The sequence below is a fragment of the Carlito syrichta genome, unplaced genomic scaffold, assembly GCF_000164805.1.
Source record: "Carlito syrichta isolate Samal-C Ts95f unplaced genomic scaffold, Tarsius_syrichta-2.0.1 Scaffold315847, whole genome shotgun sequence".
NCBI lineage: Eukaryota > Metazoa > Chordata > Mammalia > Primates > Tarsiidae > Carlito > Carlito syrichta.
In genome coordinates, this window is record NW_007259943.1 from 161,380 (window position 1) to 185,232 (window position 23,853).

General features: G+C 47.7%; 1 protein-coding gene across 1 annotated transcript in view; it reads left to right on the top strand.

Moving 5' to 3' along the window:
• Positions 1 to 23,853, top strand: part of STK24 (serine/threonine kinase 24) — a 64,905-nt gene that overhangs the window by 23,315 nt on the left and 17,737 nt on the right. The window contains exons 3-5 of the mRNA XM_008073445.2: positions 13,323 to 13,379; positions 19,946 to 20,054; positions 20,299 to 20,456. Coding sequence (XP_008071636.2) covers positions 13,323 to 13,379; positions 19,946 to 20,054; positions 20,299 to 20,456 — 324 coding nt within the window. The remainder of the gene's footprint in view (positions 1 to 13,322; positions 13,380 to 19,945; positions 20,055 to 20,298; positions 20,457 to 23,853) is intronic.

The window sequence follows — 23,853 nt, forward strand, 5'->3', positions numbered from 1 at the left end:
GAGGGGGGCCTGGCCCAGGAGCAGGCCTGGCAGCGAAGGAATGCTTGTACCTGGGCTGCTCGGTGGCCTGGACTGTGCCAGAGTCAGAAATATGTCTCGTTGCTTCTAGAAATGCTGAGCCTGATGCCGCTGTACTCTAAGCACATTAAGACTTGGAAGGGAAAGTAGAATGTGTGTGTGCACCAGGAGATGATGTGATTTATCCATTTTGTCATCTGTTTTGGGTTGTTTCCTTAGATTTTTGGCTGGTTATTTCCAAAACAATTGATTTCAGAGTTGCTTCCAAAGGCCCGTCCTATTTCCATTCTGCGTGTGCCTGTTTTCGCCATTTGTTGGCTCCAGTTAATCTACTGTACCCTCTAAAGAAAGGGACTTTGGGTTTATGGTCCCATTTAAGTGGCACAAATATAGTAAGTAGATCTCTGAAAGAGGAAGTTCACGCTCATTTTTATAAACACGATCAGATGCCTAGCTCCTTCCAGTGGAAATTTCCCCAGATGTTTTTATTTCATTGAGCGGGGAGGCGCAACGTTCTTTGAGAACAGCCAAATTGTTGATCCTGTGCGAGGACACACTCAAAGGAGCCCACGCTGGCGGGGACACCAAGTTGTGGCCGTTGCTTTCTGGCCACTCCGGGAGCTGGCAGCAGTGCCCACCGTAGCTGCAGCAGCACTGGGTCTCCTTCCCGCACCGTGGCTGCACGCCCTCCTTTGATGCGGGAGTACAGTCGGAGTAGACTTCTTGTTTCCATGAGTTCCTGTCCTCTGAGCAATACACAGAACCTTTATCCTTGTGACTTCAGTTACGGTTGTAACAGTTCTCTCTCCCACTTTTGCTGCCTCACCAAGGCCTGGAGGTCACATTTGTTTATCCCACACAGGAGGATGTCTTGGGTTCTTAGGAGCATGCTTGCTGCCTCTTGACTGCCAGTGTCATGTCCTGCATGCACGTCTGCTCGTCTGCGGAAATAATCCAGCCCAGTGGGCTCCCAGCAGCAGGGACCCTTATCCCCTCCCACATGTGCAGGCACTGGGCACCCGCTCTCCAAGGCTGCCTTTGCCGTTTGGAAGTCATTGGCTGCCTCCCTGATTGGCCCAGCATAGCTGCACTTCTGGGAGAGGGAGAAGCACATCTGTTTTCTCCAAGTAATTTTTAGTATGCAAGTGTCTGTCCTTGAAATTCTGGGGAGTATCAAAATGGCAGATGGAGCCCGTGGTATCAGACCCCAGTGTGACTGAGGGTAGAAGCAAAGCTGTTTACTTTTGGGTGGAAGAAGCCAATCAGCAAGAAGTCTTGCTTTGAAATCACAAGGGACTACATTTCATTTCGCAACCAATTATGGGGGAAAAAAATTGTAGGCTCAGTGCCGAAGATAATATAAAAGATCTGCTTTGAAATGTTTCCGAGGATGGAGACTGGATTCCTTTCTCCCTCCTGAACACACTGTCCTAGTGTAATTGAAGAAAGTCCCTGAAGACATTTGGCAGCTTCATTTTATGTTTTCCTATCCAGAAAGTTGAATGGAATTTAAGTTGCAATTAGGCTAAATATTTTACTTCTCCAAAAAGAAATTCTGTGTTCTGGCTAATGTTACTTATAATTTAAAATAAGCATTAATTGTGTTTTTAGTTCTTTTTGCCCAAGTTATACACGTTCTACATGTTTAAACCTCTGTCTGGGGTATCTAAACACAGCTGACATATTTAGATAAAATAATTATGCCATATGCTTTCTTTACTAAAACTTCATTAAATATTAAGTAAACTCGATTTTCTGAAAGTGTATTCCTGAATTCGTCTTTAAAATGTGGTATAATACCAGAGATCACAAATCTTAATTAGATTGTGTAATGAGGGGCTGCTGGTAATTAATTAAAGAGAAGACTCACTCCCAGTGAGGTAAATGAACTCTCTTCAGTAGTTCATGCAACACAGCACGACTTTCAGGCATTTAGGTAAATAAAGACATCTGCTTCAAGATAAGAGGAACGAACTGCTGGGCCAGGCCCTGTTGTCGAATCCTGTCTCCTGGGAGCAAGACGTCATGATCGTTGCTGACAGCACGTGGTTTGCTGGGTGCTGACAGCAGTGAGGCTGGCTGGTTTGGAGGCTGTAATCACGCCGCATGGATTTTTATGTGCTGCGACAGGGACTTTCTTCCTCACTGAGGCGGACGTGGAGCCCAGCGTTGGTAGCATACATGCCGTGATTGGATGCGAGGGCAAGAAGCAGATGTGTCTGCACCCATATGCGACCGCACGCCCCGCTCCCGGGCCTGTTGCTGGTGTTGGTGCCCCAGGGCTGCCTCGTGAGGGTGCCCTTGAATCTGTGTGTCTGACCCTAGTGCAGCTCAGCTGCTTCAGTTGTTTTTGGTTAACAGACTTGTTATAAATCAGGAGCGTGTTGGTTTACGTACTCAGCAGTTCACGCTGGAATAAATTGTGCAGAACATAAAGGTGAGTGAAGTAGCAAAAGGCAGGAAGGAGAACCAGGGAGTTCAAACACCAGAAAGAACTCCCTCAGAACCATCAAGTGTTGAACAGACAACCATGGCCAAGAATTCCTTCAGGAGCTGTTTAGCTTTAGGTTAAACCCACACGTGGCAAGGGAGTGTGAGCTTGCCATCCGTGCATTTGAACTACAGTGTTCATTGTTTGTGAATCTACCAATTCCCCAGATTGTCCCCAGATTACTATTAAAGGCACCTCTTAAACATTTTCAAAATACTATTATGTCTTTCTCATCCATACTCACCTTCTGACTTGGTCTTTTGACCCTTTTTGGGCTAGGACTTTATCAAACTGAGTTGCTAACTCATCGGTAATCACTTTTTTTGGTTTTTATGATTGGTGTTTCTAACACATGTTGCATATTGACCATTAAGATGGCCACCTAGCAGAAGAACAATCTTGTAATTATTGGGAATATTGTTTTTTTGCAGAAAGAATGTTGCTGGCTTCATAGCAAGACGATGGCATAGAAGTTGTTTGACTAAGCAGTTCGTCATCATTGACTGTGATGCTTGCTCTTTCTAAAAAACTTTTAAAAATTCTTTTTGAGTGAGAGTCTCACTCTGCCACTCAGGTTGGAGTGCAGTGACATGCTCATGGCCACCCCAGTGTCGACCTGCTGGGCTCAGGCAATCCTTCCACCTCAGCCTTCCAAGTAGCCGGAACTATAGGCATGTGCTACCATGCCCAGCTAATGTTTTGATTTAGAGTAGAGATGAGATCTTGCCAAATTGCCCAGGCTGGTCTCAAACCCATGGGCTCAGACAATCCTCTCACCTTGACTTCCCAAGGCGTTGGGATTACAGGCTTGAGCCACCACGCCCAGCCTGCTCTTTAATGAGGACAGATATATGGGAGGAAAGAAAAATACTTTTCTTACCTCCCACGGTACTTTTTTATGCTTCTCTTTGTTACTTCTTTTCATTTTCTTCAGATTGAGGTTATTTGTGTCTGTATTTCCCTGATTAGCTTGTAAGTAGTCTTTAAGTTTAAGTGGACTGTTTTATTCATCTTAGTATCTACCAGAATTTAAGCACAGAAACTTCCCATCAGCATATATATTCTTATGTTGTGTCAGATTTGTGTTTATGGAAAAGAGAAACATAGGAACATCTCCGTACCTATCCAGGGAAACTTAATTACTAACACATACAGTATAAGGCAGCGCTTTCCAAAAGAGACTACCCATGCTGTGAACCCTGAGAAGAGCATTTTAGGGAATGTCCAGTGTTCTTTCCAATTTATTAAAGGGCATTAGAACAAGAATTCTTAAACATGGCATGGGGCATTAAATGATGGAATGTAAATCCTTTAAAATATGGACAAACATTTTGTAAATGGATGTGCTTTTCAGTGAGTCAGATTAGAGCTCATTGGTATTTAAAAGGAAATTAGTTAAAATAGTTAAATGTTAAGAACAATAATATTAGAGTATTTTCCGTACTGGAATCTTAGAAATTAAGTCTGAGTTTTTAAATTGTGATTCTTGTTTAGGCTTCTAATTCAAGGTCAGAATATCTGGATTTGAGCCCTAGGTTTCTCTTCTTCCTGGCCATGTGACCAGTTATTTTAATTTGTAAAATGGGGAAAGGCCCATTACCTAAGCAGATAGGATTATTGGGAGAGTCAAATGGAGTGCTCTTTCTGAAGCTGTTTAGCATAGTGTGCCCTGCTGCTTCTTGCTGCCTTGTACTAATGTGAGATGATGGGATCCTGCCAACTTGCCTAGGGCTGTTCTCTTCTGGAGGGAGCCTGTGGCCACCCATTGTGAAGGGAAATGAGGCTTTCCCACCTCCTTTGAGGACTCTACTTTCTCCGTGCCAACCTCTCTGTGCAGAACCCTGCAACCTGCCCATTCTGCAGGCAGGCTGTGCTAGGAAGCCGCAACAGTGACTGGGTAGGGCCGGTAGTGTTAGGAAAAGAGATGAGAAAGATTTAAGTCTTCAGAGACTCGTACACTTGCCATGCTCATTTTCAAAAGCACCTTTGGTTCTAGAAAGGCCCTCCTCGGGCTAGACACTCTCGCCAGAGGCAGCTCCTGGTTTCAGAAATAGGCATCCTTCCTGGCAGAGCCCTACCTTCCCCTTCCCAGGGTTCTGGCTGCTCCTGGTGGGAACCTCCTCCTCCTTGACTTTGGTATTATGTTGTGAAGTCATCAAAAAGCACTGTCTGGGGCAGTTGCCAGGTCATCTATTCCTCAGGGCTTGGGATTATTCAAGGGCAAAATCATTTGAACCTCTTGCTATCTATTTGTATGGGTGTCATAAACACCTCCCCCCCTTTTTTTAGAGGAGGTGAATTGATTCCTTTCTCTTTACCCACCCTTTTCTGCCTATACATCTTATCCTTTCTTGAGTAAATTCCATGAATACATTATTGAGAAACAATCTCTTTTATTCTCTATTTTCAAATGTACTGTAGTAAAATTTTGCCATGTGTTTGATTTGCATTTAGTCAAAATTTTGCTATCTGTAATGATTTTCTTTCTTTTGCTGTATTTGCACGTGTTATTTATTTTCTTGATTGCAGTAATTGGAGGTTATCTCTTTTTAAAATTACTGGATTTATTTTTCATTCTAATATTTTTGATTAATGATGCATGTGTCTTCATTAATTCCTTTCTCTGCTGTGCTTCTTACGCTTTTGGATTGAACACTTAATTTTTTTGGCTTAGTAATGAATATATATAATGCTGTGAATTTTCTCTAAATACATCTTTGACCAAATACAGTTGCTCACACATGTAATTCCAGTACCTAGGGAGGCTGAGGTGAGAGGATTGCTTGAGCCCAGAAGTTTGAGACCAGCCTGGGCAACACAGCAAGATGTCATCTCTACAAAAAATAAAAAATTTAAGAATAAGCTGGGCGTGGTGGTGTGTGCCCATAGTCCTAACTACTTGGAAGGCTGAGGTGGAAGGATCACCTGAGCCCAGGAGGTCAAGACTGTGGAGAGCTGTGATTGTGTCACTGCACTCCAGCCTGGGCAATAGAGTTAAGACCGTGCCTCAAAAAAAAAAGTTAAAAATCAATCAAAAAATCATTGGCTATTGTGTAGCCTTTGGTGTTATAGTATTTTACGGCATCATTTTAGTTACCTTGTGGTGATGATTTTGATTTTATTCCTTAAGGATTTGATCAATAATTGTCAGTTGGGTTGTTTTGTTTCTGTTTGTGTTATTGCAGCATTACAGCAGTGTTTCTCCTATTTCGTTTTTGTTCCCAGCACAGGATTGTGTGCCGGGCACTATGTCCCTTCATCCTTGTCAGTGCCCCTCTGAGAGGGGTGCTATCTAGGTGGGTGCAGGTGGGAAGTGGAGGCTGACAGAGACTGAAGCCTTGTCTAAGTTGGAATGTCATAGAGCTGGTATGGGTGGCAGCAGGACCTCCAACAGGCCTTAACACTTCAAGTACAGGAGCGTCAACGCACCAAGAGGTGTTTTTTACCAAGAAACCCACATTCGTAAAGAAGTTTGTGGCTCCAAATGGTTTTAATAAAACCTGCATTACCTATGTATCTTGATCAGTCTTTTGTTACAGTTAGTGGATTTGGAGGCCTCTGGATGCAGTGCAGTTGCAAAGTGGAGCTTTGCTTTTAAATTCCTCTTTTAAAACTGTTGCTCATTGTCAACTGCGTGGCATCTGCCTTTCTTTGTTTACCATCTTTTCTTTTCTTTTTTTTGAGTTGGAGTCTCACTCTGTCACCCAGGATAGAGTGCAGTAGCACACTCACAGCCACTGCAGCCTCTACCTGCTGGGTGCAGGCAATCCTTTCGCCTCAGCCTACTAAGTAACTTGAACTACAGGCACGCGCTTCTATGCCCGACTAATATTTTGGTTTATTGTAGACATGAGGTCTCGCCAAGTTGCCCAGGCTGTTCTCAAACCTGCAGGGTCTGGCAGTCCCCTCACTTGGGCCTCCCAAAGTGCTGAGATTACAGGCTTGAGCCACCGCACTCAGCTGCCTTCTTTTCTATAAGAGATGAGATCTTGCTCTGTCACCTGGCCTGGAGTGCAGTGGTGTGATCATAGCTCACTGCATTCTCAAACTTCTGGGATCAAGGGAGCCTCCCACCTTGGCCTTCTGGGTATTTGAGACCACAGGTGTGTACCACATACCTTTTTTATAGAGATGGGGTCTTACTATGTTGCCCAGGCTAGTCTCAGACTCCTGTGCTCAAGTGATCCTTCTACCTCAGCCTCCCAAAGTACTGGGATCACAGGTGAGAGCCACCACACCTGGCTCATTTGCCTTTTTTTTTTAACCTTTATTTAGTTATCTGATGTCTATCAAGCCCCTGTGAAGGTTGTTACTATGCGGGGGGGAGTCCCCTGGTTCTGGTCACTGATTCTGGGTTCTTAGGAAGTGCTTCCAAAAACTTCAGGGCAAGTTTGCTGGTAAATGGTATTGTTACTGATACCATGTCTACATTAAATTAATTTCTGCAAGCAAAAACTACCAGAAGCAAATGCTAATGACAGGTGGAGAAAATGCTGTGTTTGTAGCTCTGTTACAAGAGTCTCATCTCCTAATATGTTGAAAGCTTCTACTTTTAAAAGAGGTGGGTAACTCAGTAAAGAAATGGACAAAGGGTATACAGAGAGCTCACAGGAAAGAAAATATCTTTTCAATATTGTAAAGATATTGTAAAGATCTTTTCAATATTATAAAGATGTTCACCCTTACAGTAAGAGAAGGGTCAATAAAGAGCCAGGCATGGTGGCTCTTGCCTGTAATCCTAGCACTTTGGGAGGCAGAGGCGAGAGGATTGCCTGAGCATAGGTGTTTGAGACTAGCCTGGCAACTTGGCGGACCTCGTCTCTACAATAAACCAAAAAATTAGCCGGACCTGGTGATACATGCCTGTAGTTCCAACTACTTGGAAGACTGAGGCAGAAGGATCATCTGAGCCCAGCAGGTTGAGACTGTACTGTGGTAGCTGTCAGGATGCCACTGCACTCCAGCCTGGGCAGCAGAGTGAGACTTGGACTCCACACACACACACACAAAAGGATCAGTACAAATTTCCTGAGATAATCCACTCCCCCAAACATACGGTTTGACAACTGCCTTGGTTTACTGGGCTGCCCTGACAAAGTACTTAAGCAGACATGGGTGACTTAAGCAGAAATTTATTTTCTTACAAATTTGGAGGCTAGAAGATCTAAGATCAAGGTGTTAGTATGGTCAGTTTCTTCTGAGACTTCTCCTTGGTTGATAGGTGACTGTCTTTTCCCTGTGTGTGTCCTATGTGTGTCTATGACAAATCTCTTTTCATAAGGATACCAGTTATATTGGATTGGGGACCACCCTAATGACCTCCTAGTAAACCATTCACCTCTTGAAAGACCCTGTCTCCCAATGCAACTGCTTTTTGAGGTGCTGGGGGTTAGGACTTTAACATATGACTTGCTGGCGGGCGTAGCAGGGAAGCACAATTCAGCCCATGAAAATGGCAAAAAAAAAGGAAGTTTGATTCCATTGTGTGGGCCTAGGAAGGAGCAAATTAGTATCCTCAGTCATTGCTGGAGGCAGTATGTCAGGGCAACCTCTTTGGAGAGTAACTTGTTAATCTAGCGAAGATGCAAATGGATTCCCTTGACCTACCGCTTCCACTTCCAGGACCTGACAGTATGGATACCTGTGAGTGGCTTGTCCTTGACACCTGGCTCAGGAGAGCAAGAAAACAAATAGCCGAGGTTACCAGGGCATGGGCTAGTTACCATTGGGGAAAAAAAAGCAAAGAGGTCCTTTATAAATGGACATGGAGTGCTCTTTCAGAAGCTTTAGGTGTACAAAGGGGTGTATAGAATGCTACCCTGTGGGCAAAAGGGGAACTTTTTATAGGTATTCGCTTGTATATGTGTCACATATCTCTCTGAGGTTACATACAATGTTATAACTTGTTGGGGCAGGAAGAGGGTGGTTGGCTGAGTCATGGGGGTCAAGAGTGGGAGGGAGACTTTTCACTGTATGAGACTTTTCACCCAAAAAGCCAGAATTATTTTTTGGAGGGAGGGCCCCTTGCAGTACAGGCTTTCACCGCTATGTTCTAGGACCCCATTGGCATCAGTGTACCAGCTAGTGTTGTTGTGAGAGGCTGCAGCGGGCTTCAGTGAAATTTTGTTGGAGATTCTTGCAACATGCCTGTTTGCCCATTTCACGATGGGTGATTTACAAACACACTTTACCACAGCGTGCTGAATGTTCAGCAGTTTTTGACCAAACATGGCATGACCCCCATGCCTCACCCTCCCTATTCATCCACTTTTTTTTTAAATTCCTCAGCGGAGAAAGTCCTCAAAGGGAAACATTTTGATGATGTATAAGAGATGAAACCAAAAAAACGCATCAAAAGGCATCAAAATCGATGAGTTCAAAAACTGCCCTGCTAGGTGTAGTGAATCAGAGTACTTTGAAGATGATGGAAATTTAAACATGTAAAATAAATACATTTTTTTAATAAATAAATTCCAGGTTCTTTTGGGTCCCCCCCCATATATTTATTTTGGTACCTTTTACACTTTGACTCCTGAATGTATTAAACTTATTTATCACAAGGTCATTTGTAAGTTGTAGGTTGTTTGAGGTCATTAGAAAACATTATTCAGATTAAAATCATCTTTGTTTTGAGAAGCCTGCTGATTTATTTTTCTTGGGGAATCAGTGCCGCACAAGTTGTGATTTGGAAGGTTTTGTGAGGATAGTGGTTCTGCATCTGACAGTGACAGAGTCTGGCCCTTCCTGGATCACAGGCCTGGCCAGGCCACTCAGGCTCTTGCCTTGGGGCCTCTAGTGCAGGGTGCATGAATCTTTGCTCCAGATTCCATTTTGGTCAGAAAGTATTTAGTTGTGTTAATTGGGCTGCTTTGGGCCTACCGGGTTATTTCCAGGCATTTATGGGAGGTGACGTTCATAAAACTGATAGTACTTTGCTTCTACTTAGGACCTTGAACCTTGTGAAGTGCATTCACATACATGAGTCTTATTTTATTGTCACTTGCACAGTGAGACGGAAAGCACGGGTCTTACGCCCATCTTGTGATGGCAAGGAGCCCAGAGCTTAGCGGGTGTGAGCCACTTGCCTGATGCCTCCCAGGGAATTTGCGATCGGCTTCCCCCTGGAGTTTCATGTGTGCCAAGGACAAGGTGAGGATTACTGGGAGCATTTCTGGTCCTGGAATGACTTCAGCCTGTCAACATTGGTCCTAGGTGAACTTACGGATTCCCAGTTGCGAGCAACTTTGGCTCCTAGGGGTCATGGCAGGTAGATAGATGCAGGGGCACTGCAGTGCTTGCAGCAGCCCCCGCAAGAAAGAATTGACCAGCCCCCAAAATCCGGCTGAGGTTGAGAACCCATGATGTGGCCGATGGGGAGGTCCTATTTGGGGTTGGTGCTGGTAGGAATGATGCTTTGGGGTCATGACTGACAGCAGAGCTCAGGGGCCTCTTCTGGTGTCTGTTGACTGGAGATGGTCCTGTCTTAGAGGTGCGGTGCTCTAGGTGTGTGGTGCTGGTGCAGCCCAGGTTGTGGGCACCAGAAGGTTCTAAGGTGATCCGCCCTTCCTTCTGCCCCACTTTTTCATAATGTCCAGAGCTTCTCTGTCCTGATCTGCATGGTGGAGCAGGAAGGTTTATTCTCAGCACCCTTTTCTTCCAGCAGGAAAGAGGAAACCAGCAGCAGGGGTTAGGATTTGGGAATTCCGGCCAGGAAGGGGAGGAGCAAAGCAGAACCCATAGCTTTAGGGCTCCTGGGACCTCGGGACACAGATTAGAGGCAGTGAGAGGCAGGAGAAGGAGGGGGTGAGCCCCACGAGCATGCCCTGGGGGAGGTGGCATGCGCCTCTCTCCCTGAGGCAGGAGGACAAACAAGGTTGAAGAACACTGTCTGTCCTGTTCCCTTCCGTGACTTCCCACTGCTTGTAAGGGAACCCTCACGGCGACATTAAGCCTGGGCTGCAAGATGGGCCCTTCTCTGTCGCTGTCCTTCTGGTCGCTGTCCGCCCTGCCCCTCCTTCGCTCTCCCCCCTTTCCGTGTGGGAGAGGAAGGAGGAGGCAGGAGAAGCCACTGCCCTTTAGTCTTCGGCGTCACTCTAGTGGCTGGTGCCTGAGGAGCAGAGGTGGAGAGCACGGGACACGTGGCGGTGCTCCAGCCCTGCCGGTGCCTGGAGAGCTGCATCCAGTCTCCTGGGCGAACCTTCCATGGCTGGCGCGGTCGCACGCCCACGGGGTGGAGCAGCAGGTTCCGTGAGAGTGGGGCGTTTCACGGTGCAGCGTCCCTTCCCCAGTGCTGTGAGGCAAGGACGCTGTGTGTGTGAGTCACAGGCCTAGCCTGCGTGTTTGAGAGGCAGTGTCCTGGCTGTCAACGGAATGGAAGCCCGTGTCCTGAGTGCCCTTGGGCCTGGTGGGCCTTGGGTCTGGTGGCGTTCCTGTGCAGCGTGCCTGCCCCTGGGGTTCAGCTGCCGAGAAGGGCGGGGCTGTCCCTTTCCTCCATCTTGCTCTCCAGGAAAGTGGAGACTTGGCCGTGAAAGGATGGGGCGTTCGCCTTTGAGTGGGGAGCTCGAAGTTGCCCTGCTGCTGCTGACGCGTCCCAGAAGGATTAGGATGATGCAGAAAAATTAGTCAGTGTGTCCGGCGAGGGATCCTGGACGAAAGGCAAACGTCGCCTGGCTGAGGGTTGTTGGTTTCCTGGGCAGGTGGGTGGTGACCCGCCCGGGTGGCTAGGTTTAGGAGGGGAGCAGCGGCCAAGTGTCCTAGGAGGGTGGAGCTTTGGACGTGCGATGGGCGAGGGGCAGCCACTTGGTCTTGCTGCTTCAGGAAGCTGCCTGGTGACACTCAGTCCCTAAGTCAGCAAAAAGTTGTTTCCCAGGGTGTCATATTGCACAGCTAGCTGGGGTGGGAGGCGGGGGAGGTCAGGGACACTGACTTTCTGCTGTTAGCAGACGCCATGCCCAGAACACAGAAGGGCTGGGAGCTGAGTCAAACAGTAGCCATAGGAAGTGGGAGTGGGAGGAGAAAGGTGAAAGTCGGCCAGTCCTCTTCGAGAAAAGCGATCTCTATTTCCTGTGTCGTCTAGAAAGCTGCCGGGGCTTTCCCTGGAGGAGTTGACTATGGAATGCCTGGAGAGAGCAACTCAGACACCAGTTAGCAGATAGCATGGAAATCTGCATCTGAGCAGAGTTGTGAAATGGAAGGAGTGTCGAGGAATACTCTATGAGGGCACGTTTTCTTGAAGCCAGAGCCCGCGGATGAGGGTGCCTTTTCAAGGCAGGTGCCACTGCTGATTGGTTACTGAGCCAGTGATGCTTGAATCTGTAAGGTTGGCTCAAGCCTGTCATTTGAGGCCTCCATGCCTTTTCCAGTCGAGAAATTGCCTTTATTGCATTAGAGTCAAGGGCATTCACAAACTTGAGAAAATATTCGACGCACGTTGAAACTTGGACGGTTGATTTGGACTATTTTGCAATTAACTACAGGTGGCAGAATTTAGTTTACTTCTTTGAAAAGGAATTTATTTACAAATGCAGGGTGTACATCATTGTCCCCCTAAAGTGAACATGCAGTGAACATAAGTTACCCTTCCTTGGTCACGGAGGGCCACCATTCACATTTCCTGGGCTTGAGCATGTCGGGCATTGTCCCTAGGCACTTTGGTTTGCTATTAAGTGGAAAATACAGAGAAGGAAATCTGAAATGAGAGTCAGAGCAATAGATGGGCAAGTCAAGCTTCTCAGGATGTGGGTAGGGGGCAGGTCAAGAGATTTCCTGGCCTGGAAATTAGGATGCATTCCCTAAGAAGGTGTTCAGGAGGCCTCCGGGCACAGCTAAGTTTTTTTTTCCCTTTACACAAACAGAAGCTGCCATCAAGTGCTGATGTAGAAACCCTGCTGACTCCAGGACACTGGCAGTGACTAGCAATGGGGTCCTGGCTGCTTGCCATTGGTGGGTTGGGCACTCAGTCCGAAGCTCCCAGAGAACAATAACAGCCCAGGCCCTTAAGGTGGTGAAGGGGAGGCGCGATCCAAATCCTCCCCGGGTTCACCCCACGGCCCCATAACCTGCCTCCTGCCTACCTTCCTGCAGGAAGGTGTGAGAAGTTTGTGGGCTTGTTTTCAAGGAAGTAGTGCTTTGGAATTTGTGTTGGGAAGTCACAAGGGCTGAGTAGCTTCGAGAGAGACCATGGAAAAAGATGCATAGCCGGGCACTGTGGAGACCAGGGCTGAGAGGCCACAGACATGAGTGTTAGGCTGGGCCTGCCATTCTGGAAAGCTCCCTGAAGGGGAAGAGAATAGCAGCTTTTGGAGACGTCAGAAACCGGCTCCCTGTCTGCAAGACAAATGAATGAGCCAGGGGCCACGTTGAGGGTTCCCTCTACTCACAGGACCTGGAGGCACAGGTGCTCAGTGCTGCAGAAGGGAGCAGCGAGGGGTCTTGTCGCTGCTGCCTTGACTGGCTTCAGGTTCTCAGCTCTTTCTGGGCCTGAGGGTGCATAGTGAGGTGGCTTGGAAATGGAAACGCCCTTGGTCCCCTTTTCAAGATCCTGGGTCAGTAGCTACATGCTCTCTAGAGGAGTTCGGTCCTGACCCCACCTACAACACCCATGGCTCCCTCCCAGATAATTGTGGGGGGTCTCATGCACTCTGAGGGGATAGCGGGGAGCTGCGCAGTTCTCAGCATGACTCCCTTCCCTTGCTGATGTGTGTTCATAAAACTTTCTCGGTCTAAAATAATAGCGAAAAATAACCTTGGGCTCTTTAAAATACATTTTTCTAGTTGTGTTTTTAAAATAGCTCTTTCCTTTTCTGTTTTATAGGATACAAAATTATGGATAATAATGGAATACCTTGGTGGCGGCTCTGCACTAGATCTAGTAAGTATCATGTCAGATACAGTGTGCGCATCAGAGCTTTTCTCAGTAAACCTTGGTTTTAAGGAAAATTCTGAATGTATCCCTTTCTGGTTCCTTCTTTCAAGTTGCTCGAAAAAGGAACCAAACTATTCCTTATGTGCTTTTGCTTCTTACATATTACTAAAAATTATCAGTCTACTTTCGAAACCATTATTTTGTTCCATGGGAAACAGAAATGGGTAGGTTTGATAGAAAGTCACCAGTGAACTCATTCATGGAAGCAGTGGAGGGCTTTGCCTGGAGTTATCTCACCTAAGAGCAGCTTATTTTCTAAAACCGGTTTTACTCCCTTTGCCCCATCATTGTTTCATATTTCAGATGGTATCTTAGCTCCAAAATAAGCGCATGATATTTTCATTGTGGAAGTAAGAGACAGGGTGTGATTATTGAGGCCAGACGTTGGATGTGAGAGCAGTGGTCAGGCCAGGGGAGGGCACACGCTTCCACTACCTGCTAGCCTCCTGGTTCCTGGAGGTGAGGTTGGCCTGAGCCAGTGTGGCCTCCTCTGGACCCCTGAGTGCCATCAGCGGCCTCCGTCCACACATAAGACCGTGTGGAAGCCCAGGGAGGGGGAGCTGCTCAGTCCCAGCCTGTGATTCACTCCGCTTGTGAACCGTGGCTTCCTGTCGGGCTTGGCTGGAATGCACACACACAACCAGCATCTGTCACAAGCGCAGCCTAAGTTATCCTTGAAGTACAGTTTGTACAAAAGCTTTTTTCTTTGAAGAACTCACACAGCTGTGTGGCACTTGCTGTCTCCTTCCCACTGCGGTTGTGCAGTGAAGCCAGTGTGATCAGCACTCAGCCCCTCCTGCAAACACTGGGCTTCTAGGTGAGGGGTGAATCCCCGGGCAGGCCAAACCTGTTATTTCACCAAGAGGGTGGGTCTCATGTGACAGAAAGTCATCAGGTAGGTGGTGACAAAGTTGTCAGGTGATGGTTTTACAGTCTACATAGATTTTATTCATCAAGAAAAGGAATTCCCTTCACGAGGAAACTTCCTTCTCACAGTAATATGAGCAGTTGATAGTTTTGGGGGACGGTAAAACTTATGTGTATACCTAAGGGCTAATGTACCCAATTACCAAGTTATATTCTGTTATAAACCATAAAACAAGTGATCATGATGGTATTAAAAAGGAAACTTTCAACAAAAAATTAATATAGTATATTTAAAAGGGAAGAATAATAAAATAGCTGGAGAAATTTTATGTCTTGCTTTGGTTCCTATCCATAAATATTTACATTACATTAAAAGCTTTCCATTTTTCACTCTTTTTGGGAATACTACTTGAATGTAGAAAATTACCTCATTTTGTGTAATTAGATTTACTATTATCTTAAGTGAATTTCACTTGTGACATATACAAAGTTGTTTACAGGGACTCTTTATTCTGACATTGAGTTCTTCAGAACAGCATTCCCAGTCCCTAAATGCTTTAGTGTGTTCATTCTTAACGCTACAGTACTTTAATTTATTTACTTATGACTTTCTTTGGATTTCTTTGAATTACAGTCTGTGAAATTGACATTGGGGGGATAGAGGCACAGAACTCTCTACTGACAAAGTTCCCATGTGATGTGAGAATCCTAGCAAACCACCATCTACCTTCTACATTGACAGTGCTGGTGACAAGACAGGCATTTCTTTGTGAATGTCACTGACCATCTCATCAGCAAGGGAACAGAGACCCTCGGAAGCTGGGGGTGCCGGCTAGCACATAGAGCGGGACCTTGACCCTGACCGTGCCAGCTCAGAGCCTGTGGCCTCTGTTGACTCCACTCTGCCCTCCGTCCTCTCCGACCTCGAGTCTCTTTCTCCGAGTCTTTTACCCCTTTTCTTTTGGCTTGCCCTCGGCCCCTCAAAGAAGAGGTCATACTTCAGTCATGGGATGCGGGTGTTTTGAGGTAGGCAGGAGCCACCCAGTGCCACAGCCCTTTCTTCTTTCCCATATCTGTACGCCTGGGTCCTCTTGAGGTGCGAGCACGTGTCAGAGCTGTGGAGAACCGAAGATGAGATCCTTCTTACAGGTGTGAGGTAGGGTGCACCTAGAAGGGGAAAGTGACTGCCAGGTTGGAAATTGGGCAGATCTTGAGCAACATGGCCCTCAGTATCAAAGTGAACGTGCAGCCGAAAGGCTTTATGACTTCAAGTGTGGGATTAACCAGGTCTGCTCTGGGGAACTGCTGAGACTTCGTCCAATGGACTAACTGGATGGTTGGGGCCTGGCATCTCCTTGGCTGGCAGAGGGTCAGCTGATGCTGGCAGAGGGTATGGCCATTAGGAGTCCTCTTTCTTTCCTGATGCTGCATCCCTTTTGACTTTTAAAAATGCAAATTTAGGATCTAGTGTGGAGAATAAAGACACTGTATTATTAAGAGCCATGAATATAAAATAGGCATACATTTTATTTTGAATGCACATATCTAAGTGTTCAATCTGTTGATTTTTTTTTAAAATTTAAAATTCAATAATAAATTGAATTTAAATGTCTGTACGACTCCCAAGACTACACTGAGGAAACACTGGGTTCTTTGGAATATAGTTTGAAAGCCATTATGTCAGTAATCTCTCAGGTCCCAGCTGCCTTGAGGGTACCAAGGCTTAGAAGAGTATAATAAGTGTCATGTGACTCCAGACGTCCTAACTACCATGTATTTGATTTTTGTAGCATTGTGAGTGAAACCATTTTTCTTTCAGAACACATGTGTCATGTGCTTGCTGTGTGTCGGGTGCTGGGGGGTACTGCAGTGACAAAGCCGCAGAACATCCCACTGGCTGGGAGCTGCATCCTAGGTGGGGGCCAGTCAGTAACGCCATTTGTTAGAAGGCTCCTTTCTAGAAGGAAAACAGCAGAGGGCAGCGATGGGAGAGCTGGGTGAGGGTTAGCCTCAGAGGCCCTGAGATGGAAAGGTTTTAGCTGATGAAGCATCTAGGTAACAGCCTTGGAGTCTAATTACAGAGGAACTGTGCCACATCAGTCGGCCAAGAGACTTAAAAATGAATATGCACTGGCCGGGCACAGTGGCTCACACCTGTAATTCAGCACTTTGAGAGGCTGAGGCAGGTGGATTGCTTGAGCCTAGGAGTTTGAGACCAGCCTGGGCAACACAGCAAGACCTCGTCTCTACCAAAAAAAAAAAAATATCCAGGCCAGTGGTATATGCCTGTAGTCCCAGCTACTTGGGAGGCTAAGGTGGAAGGATTGCCTGAGCTCAGGAGGTCAAGGCCCCAAAGAACTTTGTCTGTGCCATTGCCCTTCAGCCTGGGCAACAGAGTGAAACCCTGACTCAAAATGTTTTTTTAAAAAATGAGATGTATAGTCATTAATGTTTAGGCCAAGATGCTGTCATAGTGGCTCCAAAAGTGTCTCACACAAGATAGAAATGGATTTTTCTTCTCCACATGGGTCAGTGGTCCACACGGTCACAGAGACCTGCACTGGATGGGTGGCTCTACTGTCTGTAACCCAGGACGTCCTGGTCTTCAGCCATTTTCCTCTCCACCTGCCAGTGCTTCAAGACCATGACCAGGAGGAGGCATGAGTCACATGTGCTCATTTGCTCCCTTGACGAGGACTCAGTCACATGGCCCCGGCTTGGCTTTCCAGAGCTTGGGAAGTGTGCCACTGGTTGTGGCTGTGTGCCCAGCTGATGGCCCATGTTATAGGGGAAGACAGGGAGGACAGGTGTGGGGTGGAGGAATTAGAAGTCACCCAGAGAAGGGATGTTGCTAGCTCTTTTTCCTGACTTTCTTTCTTATCGACCCGTTTGAAGAGTCTCCTTAACAAAGGAGGCCACCATGTTTATACTGCCTAGAAGCGGTAACGATGGAGAACGCTCGCTCAACCTGGTCTGATCCACTCTGAGGAATGGGGGCTAGAGAACAGCCAAATACCTTATATAGTGAATTTTGATGCCAGGAAGGAGTCTTCCCTCCTGAGTAAGCAGGGTATGTCTCCTCTCCCCCATGGGTCTGTCAATCAGTGATGATGGCATTCAGGCCACATTTAAGAGGACATAACCACACAGGTATTAATCACAGAGCAGCATTATCCGGGGAAGATTTTCCGTTGGGTTTCCTCAGTGCTTATTTTCATCTCGTCTTGGTCATGACTCGCGGCTGCTCTGCTGTGTCTTCGCAGAGGCTGGATGATGGGAGGGAGGAGTGGCCAGCCCATGTCTCGCTGCACGGTCCTCCACAGCCGCTCGGGCAGAGACTTGCCGCAGGAGAGGATGCTCTACCTCAGCGGTCCTTGGCCTTTTTGGCACCAGGGGCTGATTTCATGGCAGACAGTTTTTCCACAGACTGGGGGTGGGGGGATGGTTTCGGGTGATTCAAGTGCATGACATTTATTGTGTACTTTATTATTATTGCATTGTCATATATAATGAAATGTACAACTCACCAGAATGCAGAATCAGTGGGAGCCCCGAGCTTGTTTTCCTGCAGCTAGGCAGCCCCACCTGAGGGTGATGGGAGACAGTGATACCTGAGATCCTCAGGCGTGAGACTCTCATAAGGAACTGCTTGTGCAGTTCACAATAGGGTTTGCATTCCTTTGAGAATCTAATGCTGCAGCTGATCTGACAGGAGTAGAGCTCAGGCGGTGATGTGAGCGATGGGGAGCAGCTGCAGGTACAGATGGGCTCCACTTGTTAGCCCGCTGCTCACCTCCTGCTGTGCGCCTGGTTCCTAACAGGCCACACCTGAGGCTGGCCTGTAGCCGATGCAGCTGCTCTGACTGACTTTGGCTGACTAGCTTCTCCTCCTGTGCTACTGGGTTGTGAGTGAGAACAAACACTCTGGCCTCCCTCTCTCCTCTCCCTTTTCCCCAGGTAAAAGTGTGTTTTACTCATTTTGAAGATCACAGTTTCTGCATTCTGGGAACACTGAAAAACGGATGTGCAGAAAACAGACTTAATAAGCAAGGCAGTTTTTCAGATTGTGTTGTTTGAAACTGTAGCCTTGGTACGTATTTCTTGAAAGTAAACCCTTGGTCAGATAACTTTGGGAAAAACTAGGCTTTGGGGAACAGAGCATGTCATGCTGTCTCAAGTCTGAGGTGCCTTTTAGGCAGTCTCTTAATCAGAGTGTGGGATACTTCCTGGCAGGTTAGTGGACCACGTGATGTGAGGCCAAACTGAAGCGACTGGCACATTCTCATGTACCTGGGTGTGGGAGAACGCCATGGAGTGGTTTGATCCCGGGCATGTCCTGCTGCCAGACTAGCCAGAGTCCCAATGAGACCAGTGTGTGAGGAAAGGCAGTTGCTGAGAACGCTCTGACTCTGGGGACTGCAGTGTAGACCTGGCTGGGCCTGTGGGCAAAGGTGGCACAGTGCCCAGAAGTGACCCAGAAAGCAGAGCCGTCGTGAGTCAAGCTGCCTGTAGCATAGGCAATGAGGAGTATCTCAGTTGTCCCACGCTGGGCCCCACAAACCTTTCAAGGTGTCAAACAGGATGTCCCAGTGATGGCGCCCAGACACACAGGAGGACTGGGGGGTCCGTTGGGACCAGAAGGAGGGTCTCCATTTCCATTCCCTTTGGCTTAAAGCACATCTGTCTTTTTAAAGCTTAGTGAAAGTCACCTGATCGTGTCTTTCTGTTGGCTACACCAGTGAATGTGGGTTTTGACAGCGCTCGCTGTCGGCTCTGAAAACGTCCTACAGAGGATCGTTGTCCAGGGAAGCAACCAGCCCCCGTTACCCCTCTCTCCGGCAGATCTGATACTGTGTTGTTAGGGAGCATTAGAGGGTTTTACTGATGCTGACATAGTCTGTGCAGTGACTGGCTGAGGGCGGCTTCCCTGTTCTGCCGGTGATGGTGGTCTTCCAGTCCAGGTTGAACTGAGCTCATAACCTGGTTTTCCTCCCTTGTAAATGGGGACATACACATGTCACATTTCTTCCTTCCACCTCCGTAGAATTTTGAACATTAAGGAGTCAGTAATCATTGAGTTTTTCAGAATAAAAGTTTTCAGAGGCACTTTTAATCTCATTAAAGATGACATAACAAATAAGCAATAAGTTTTACTATATAACACATATTAAATAACAAATTGCAAACTATTAGGAACTGAGATCTTTCGACTGCATTCCCCCAAGTAGCAACTTTAAAATACAGATTTTAAAAATCCTAATACAAGGGCAGGCGTGGCCGAGGTCAGCTCCTAGGCTTCTCCTTTTGACCACTCTTGTCTTTGCTTATTGGACTGAGCCCCCCAGGGGCCCTGCTGTGGGTCAGCGGGGTGCCCCTCACTGCCAGTGTATGGCCCCAGGCAGGGCAGACCCGGGAGCTTTCTCCTTGGCTCCACTTTGGTTTCTAGTTGGTTTTGTTTCATTCAACAAAGTCATTTTCTTGGGTTCCTTAATAGATTTTGTTAGCAAAATATCTGTATTGAGTGAAGATGTTTTTAGATTTTAATTGCCATTGTCCATTTAAAATGGATATTGTCTATGTTTTGTTGTCTCAAACGACATACATCAAGATCATCATTAACCTTATGAATTTATCTTTCTCGTTAGTTAGAACCTGGCCCCTTAGACGAAACTCAGATTGCTACTATATTAAGAGAAATACTGAAAGGACTTGATTACCTCCACTCGGAGAAGAAAATCCATCGAGACATCAAAGGTAAGAGCTTGTCTTGTTTTCAATCCTGGAAAATTACCCAGGGCAGCGGAGTTCCACTGAACTTCTCGAGGGACGTTGATTGCCCTGCACCGTCACCACCTTCCAGGGCAGGGCTGGCTTGAGGATCTGGTCGAGCATAGCCTCTGGCGCTTGTTCTCTGTGAACTCCTGCTCTGCCCGGGGTGAGGATGCATAGGTCCCAGATGGCATGGTCAGTTGGAGGCACTCTCGGCTCTGTCTTGCAGCTGCCAATGTCCTGCTGTCTGAGCATGGCGAGGTGAAACTGGCTGACTTTGGCGTGGCGGGCCAGCTGACGGACACCCAGATCAAAAGGAACACCTTCGTGGGCACCCCTTTCTGGATGGCGCCCGAGGTCATCAAGCAGTCAGCCTATGACTCGAAGGTGAGGGCCAGGGCTTCACCTTATCTGCGTCTCAAGGGTTTTCCCCTTATGAAGCTGGTACCTTGGGAATACCCCAACCTTGGTGAAAAACAGTTTCTTCTCTGTCTCCTGCTGTATCATGTACTGCCCTTTATTTACACAGCCCACTACGATTCACAAGCTTAGGTGATGTACGTTTGCTGAGGGGACTCAGGAGGGAGCCTGTTAGAAGGCGGGTGGGAGGAGCAGAAGGGCCGCAGTGGCGGGTGTGGAGGTGTGTGCGTCTGCAAAGAGCCGGGGTGGGGACGCAGGCCTTGTGTGGCTGGAGCCTGACGCCCAAGCTCACAGAGCCTGTATGGTACATATACTTTCTGAGTTGGAGTCTGACTCTGTTGCCCAGGCTGGTGTGCATGCTCCCGACCACCTCAGCGTTGACCTGCTGGGCTCAGGCGGTCCTTCTGCCTCAGCCTTCCAAGTAGCTGGAACCACAGACGCGCACCACCATGCCCGGTTAGTTTTTTGATTTATTGTAGAAACGAGGTTTCGCCAAGTTGCCCAGGCTGGTCTTGAACCCGTGGGCTCAGGCAGTCCTCTCACCTCAGCCTCCCAAAGTGCTGGGATTATAGGTGTGTGCCGCCGCGCCTGGCCTCTGTATGATATTTAAGGGACGTTCAGAGAAAGAGGCTCCCGCAGAAGTGGAAGGATCCCAGAAATGCAAGAGCCGGATAGGGGGAGAACCGAGCTTTCGCAGTTCACAGTTGCTGGGCTGCTTTCTGTCCGTCGTCTCCCGTTCTCGGATCCTCATTCCCGGAGGCTGTGTGTCAGCACGAGGCAAAATCCTACCCTGGCTCCCAACTCCTTTTCCGTGTCATGTGCTCCCGCCTCCTCGTTGTCCTTGTGCTCCTCTCTCCCCGCTGCCCGCCAGCTTCGTGAGCCTTCTTGTGTAGACGGCACTCCCGGGGACTCCGCCTCCTGGCGCTCTGGGTCCGTTCTTTCCCGCAGTCTGCTCGTCCCAGGAGCCCGTCCACAGGGAGAGCGCCACATGGTCCTCGCGAACTGGCTTTACTGAGCCCCGAATTTCTAAGCAAACAAATGTCTAACTCAGAGATGTTTGCGGGCCAAACGTCGTTTCTTCTTTTTAAACGGAAATCTTCCCAGTACTTAGTGGACTTCCCGCCTTGTTAACACGGAACACGAGGCACAGGGCAACTTTCCCTGAGTACCCTGGGTCACCTCTGCAGGCCGTTTGCTGTTTACAAAGTGTTGACGTTGGAGCTCTGGTTGCAGGTGTACCAAGTTCCAGCGTGGGAGAGGGGAGTCCGGCTGTCTCTCGAGAGGCATTAGTGGCCGTGACTTCCATAGGCACCTGATGGCCTTGGAGGTCATTGGCCAGTAAGTGACTGGTGGGTTTTTGCTCTGTCCCCAAGATGGCAGAGGTAGCCAGCCTTGGGCGTGCTTGCCGCACACGAGTGTCACTGCCCTGTGTGGGAAGGATTCCCTCTGTGGCTGCTCCCCATCTCTGTAGCCTCTGTGACTGCTGGCCCTTTCCCTGGGGTCTTGCAATTTTAGGACTTGACAGGAACTGGTATGTTTAGTCCATTCCCTTTATTTCAAACCGAGGCCCATTTATCAAAGTTCATCTGTCTAGGTTTTGGCAGGGCTGACTCCAGAACCCCAGTTCCTTAACTCATCTGATGCTACCAGCCCGATTGTCCTCTGCTCATTCTTTTTTTTGTAAGTTGGAATTTATTAGAAGATAGGAAAGCCCCTGGCAGCTGGAGAGGACCCGAAAGAGGGTTGCCCTCTGCTCATTCTTTACGGTGCATTAGCGGATCACCCATGTGGCTGGGAATCAGAGCTTATATTTTCAGTCCCACCCCTCGCCACCCCCTTCACTCTTTTCCTCAAGAGTTGTCCCAGCTGCCTGACCCGGCCCCCCCATCTTTCTTCCCATTGCAGGAGCTCTCCAGCCATTTGTTGCAGGTGGCATCTGACCGTCCTGCAGCTTTGCCAGCTTCCTAGCACTCTTGTCAAGATCAGAAGGCTTTGCTTTGACCAGTAGATATTGCAGTATTGTTTTTCTCTTTAATTCCTTTTTTCAGTGTTCTTGTTAAGTGGATTAAACGATGCTGTCTGTCACTCCCAGGAGGGCACACTTGTTTGGGGAGGAGATAGCCTGAGACTGTGTCACATTATTTGTCAGTCACTTACTACTTTGCCTTTCACTCTAACGTGTGTCAAAAGTTAGTTCTTTCATTTGCTTGAATCATCCCAACATCTCTTAACTGGAAATCATATGTGAACACACCATGTTTATGTGGAATTGGCTTTCCAGGATGAGGTTATCAGGGTTGGGGCCATAGGGATAAGGTTTCTTCCTTTCCCCACTGGGTATGACTCTGGGCTAGTGGCTCTTGTAAGCAGGGCTCAACAAAGGGTGCTTTTCTGAGGCTGCTTTGCAGTGTCCTTCCAGTGATGGCTGCTGGGCAGCCGATGTGCACCAAGCTGCCCTGGGTGGTTGTGGCTGCTCTGATCTCCTGGTGCACAGACTCAGCTTCTTCCCAGTTCTTCCTTTCGGCCTTCCTTGCACGTGCTTGTAGACACTGCCCCGATGTATGGAAAGACCTCACACCGGGAGGTTGCCGGGGTTGTGTGGTCGTTATGAGAGTATACGCCCAGCAGTCACATCTCACGTGCACGCACTGGCTCCAAAGGAAGGGCTGGTCGGATGATCTAAGGGGCTGCCTCTACCTCATGGGCACCTGCATCTCCCTGAACTAAAGGGCGTATAAACTTCATTTTCTGTATATGCTTAGAACCTTCTGGAGCATAATCACTTCTGATCCAGTATCAGTGACCCCTTGTCATTGGCCTGGGCTGATTAGGTGTTCCCTTATGTGTTTGTCTACACAAGGCATCCTATGCCAGTCTTAATTCTTCATCTAAGCACATCCTTACCAAGTTCTGATTGCTTTTATGTCTTAAGAACCTTCATTATCAGTGTTTTTAAGGTGATTTAGAGAAGCTTGGTTTAGTTAAGAAGTCCCCACACTTTGGAGGTAGTGCCAAGGGAGAGAACTCTGCTCTCCTGCAAAGAAGCCTTTGGTTTCAGCACACGAGCAGGGTCTTAGGAAGAGCTTGAGTTTTTTCTTTTCTTTTAGGGTTATGGTGTTGATACGTTAGCAAATGGATTGGACTTGGGTAAGGACATTGTCCCTGTTCTGTGTCCCTTTGTCTACTCATTCAGTGAGCTAGGTAGTTGTGTCCAGTGCTGTGCTGAATGATGTGTATCTTCACTGAACAGCTGCAGTGACCCTCAGCCTTACCCTCACCCCCATAGGTAAGCAGGGAGCCCTGTGAGGGAATGCCAGAGAGAGCTGGGAGGCTCACAGGGCTTTTCAGCTCCTCGAAGACGAGG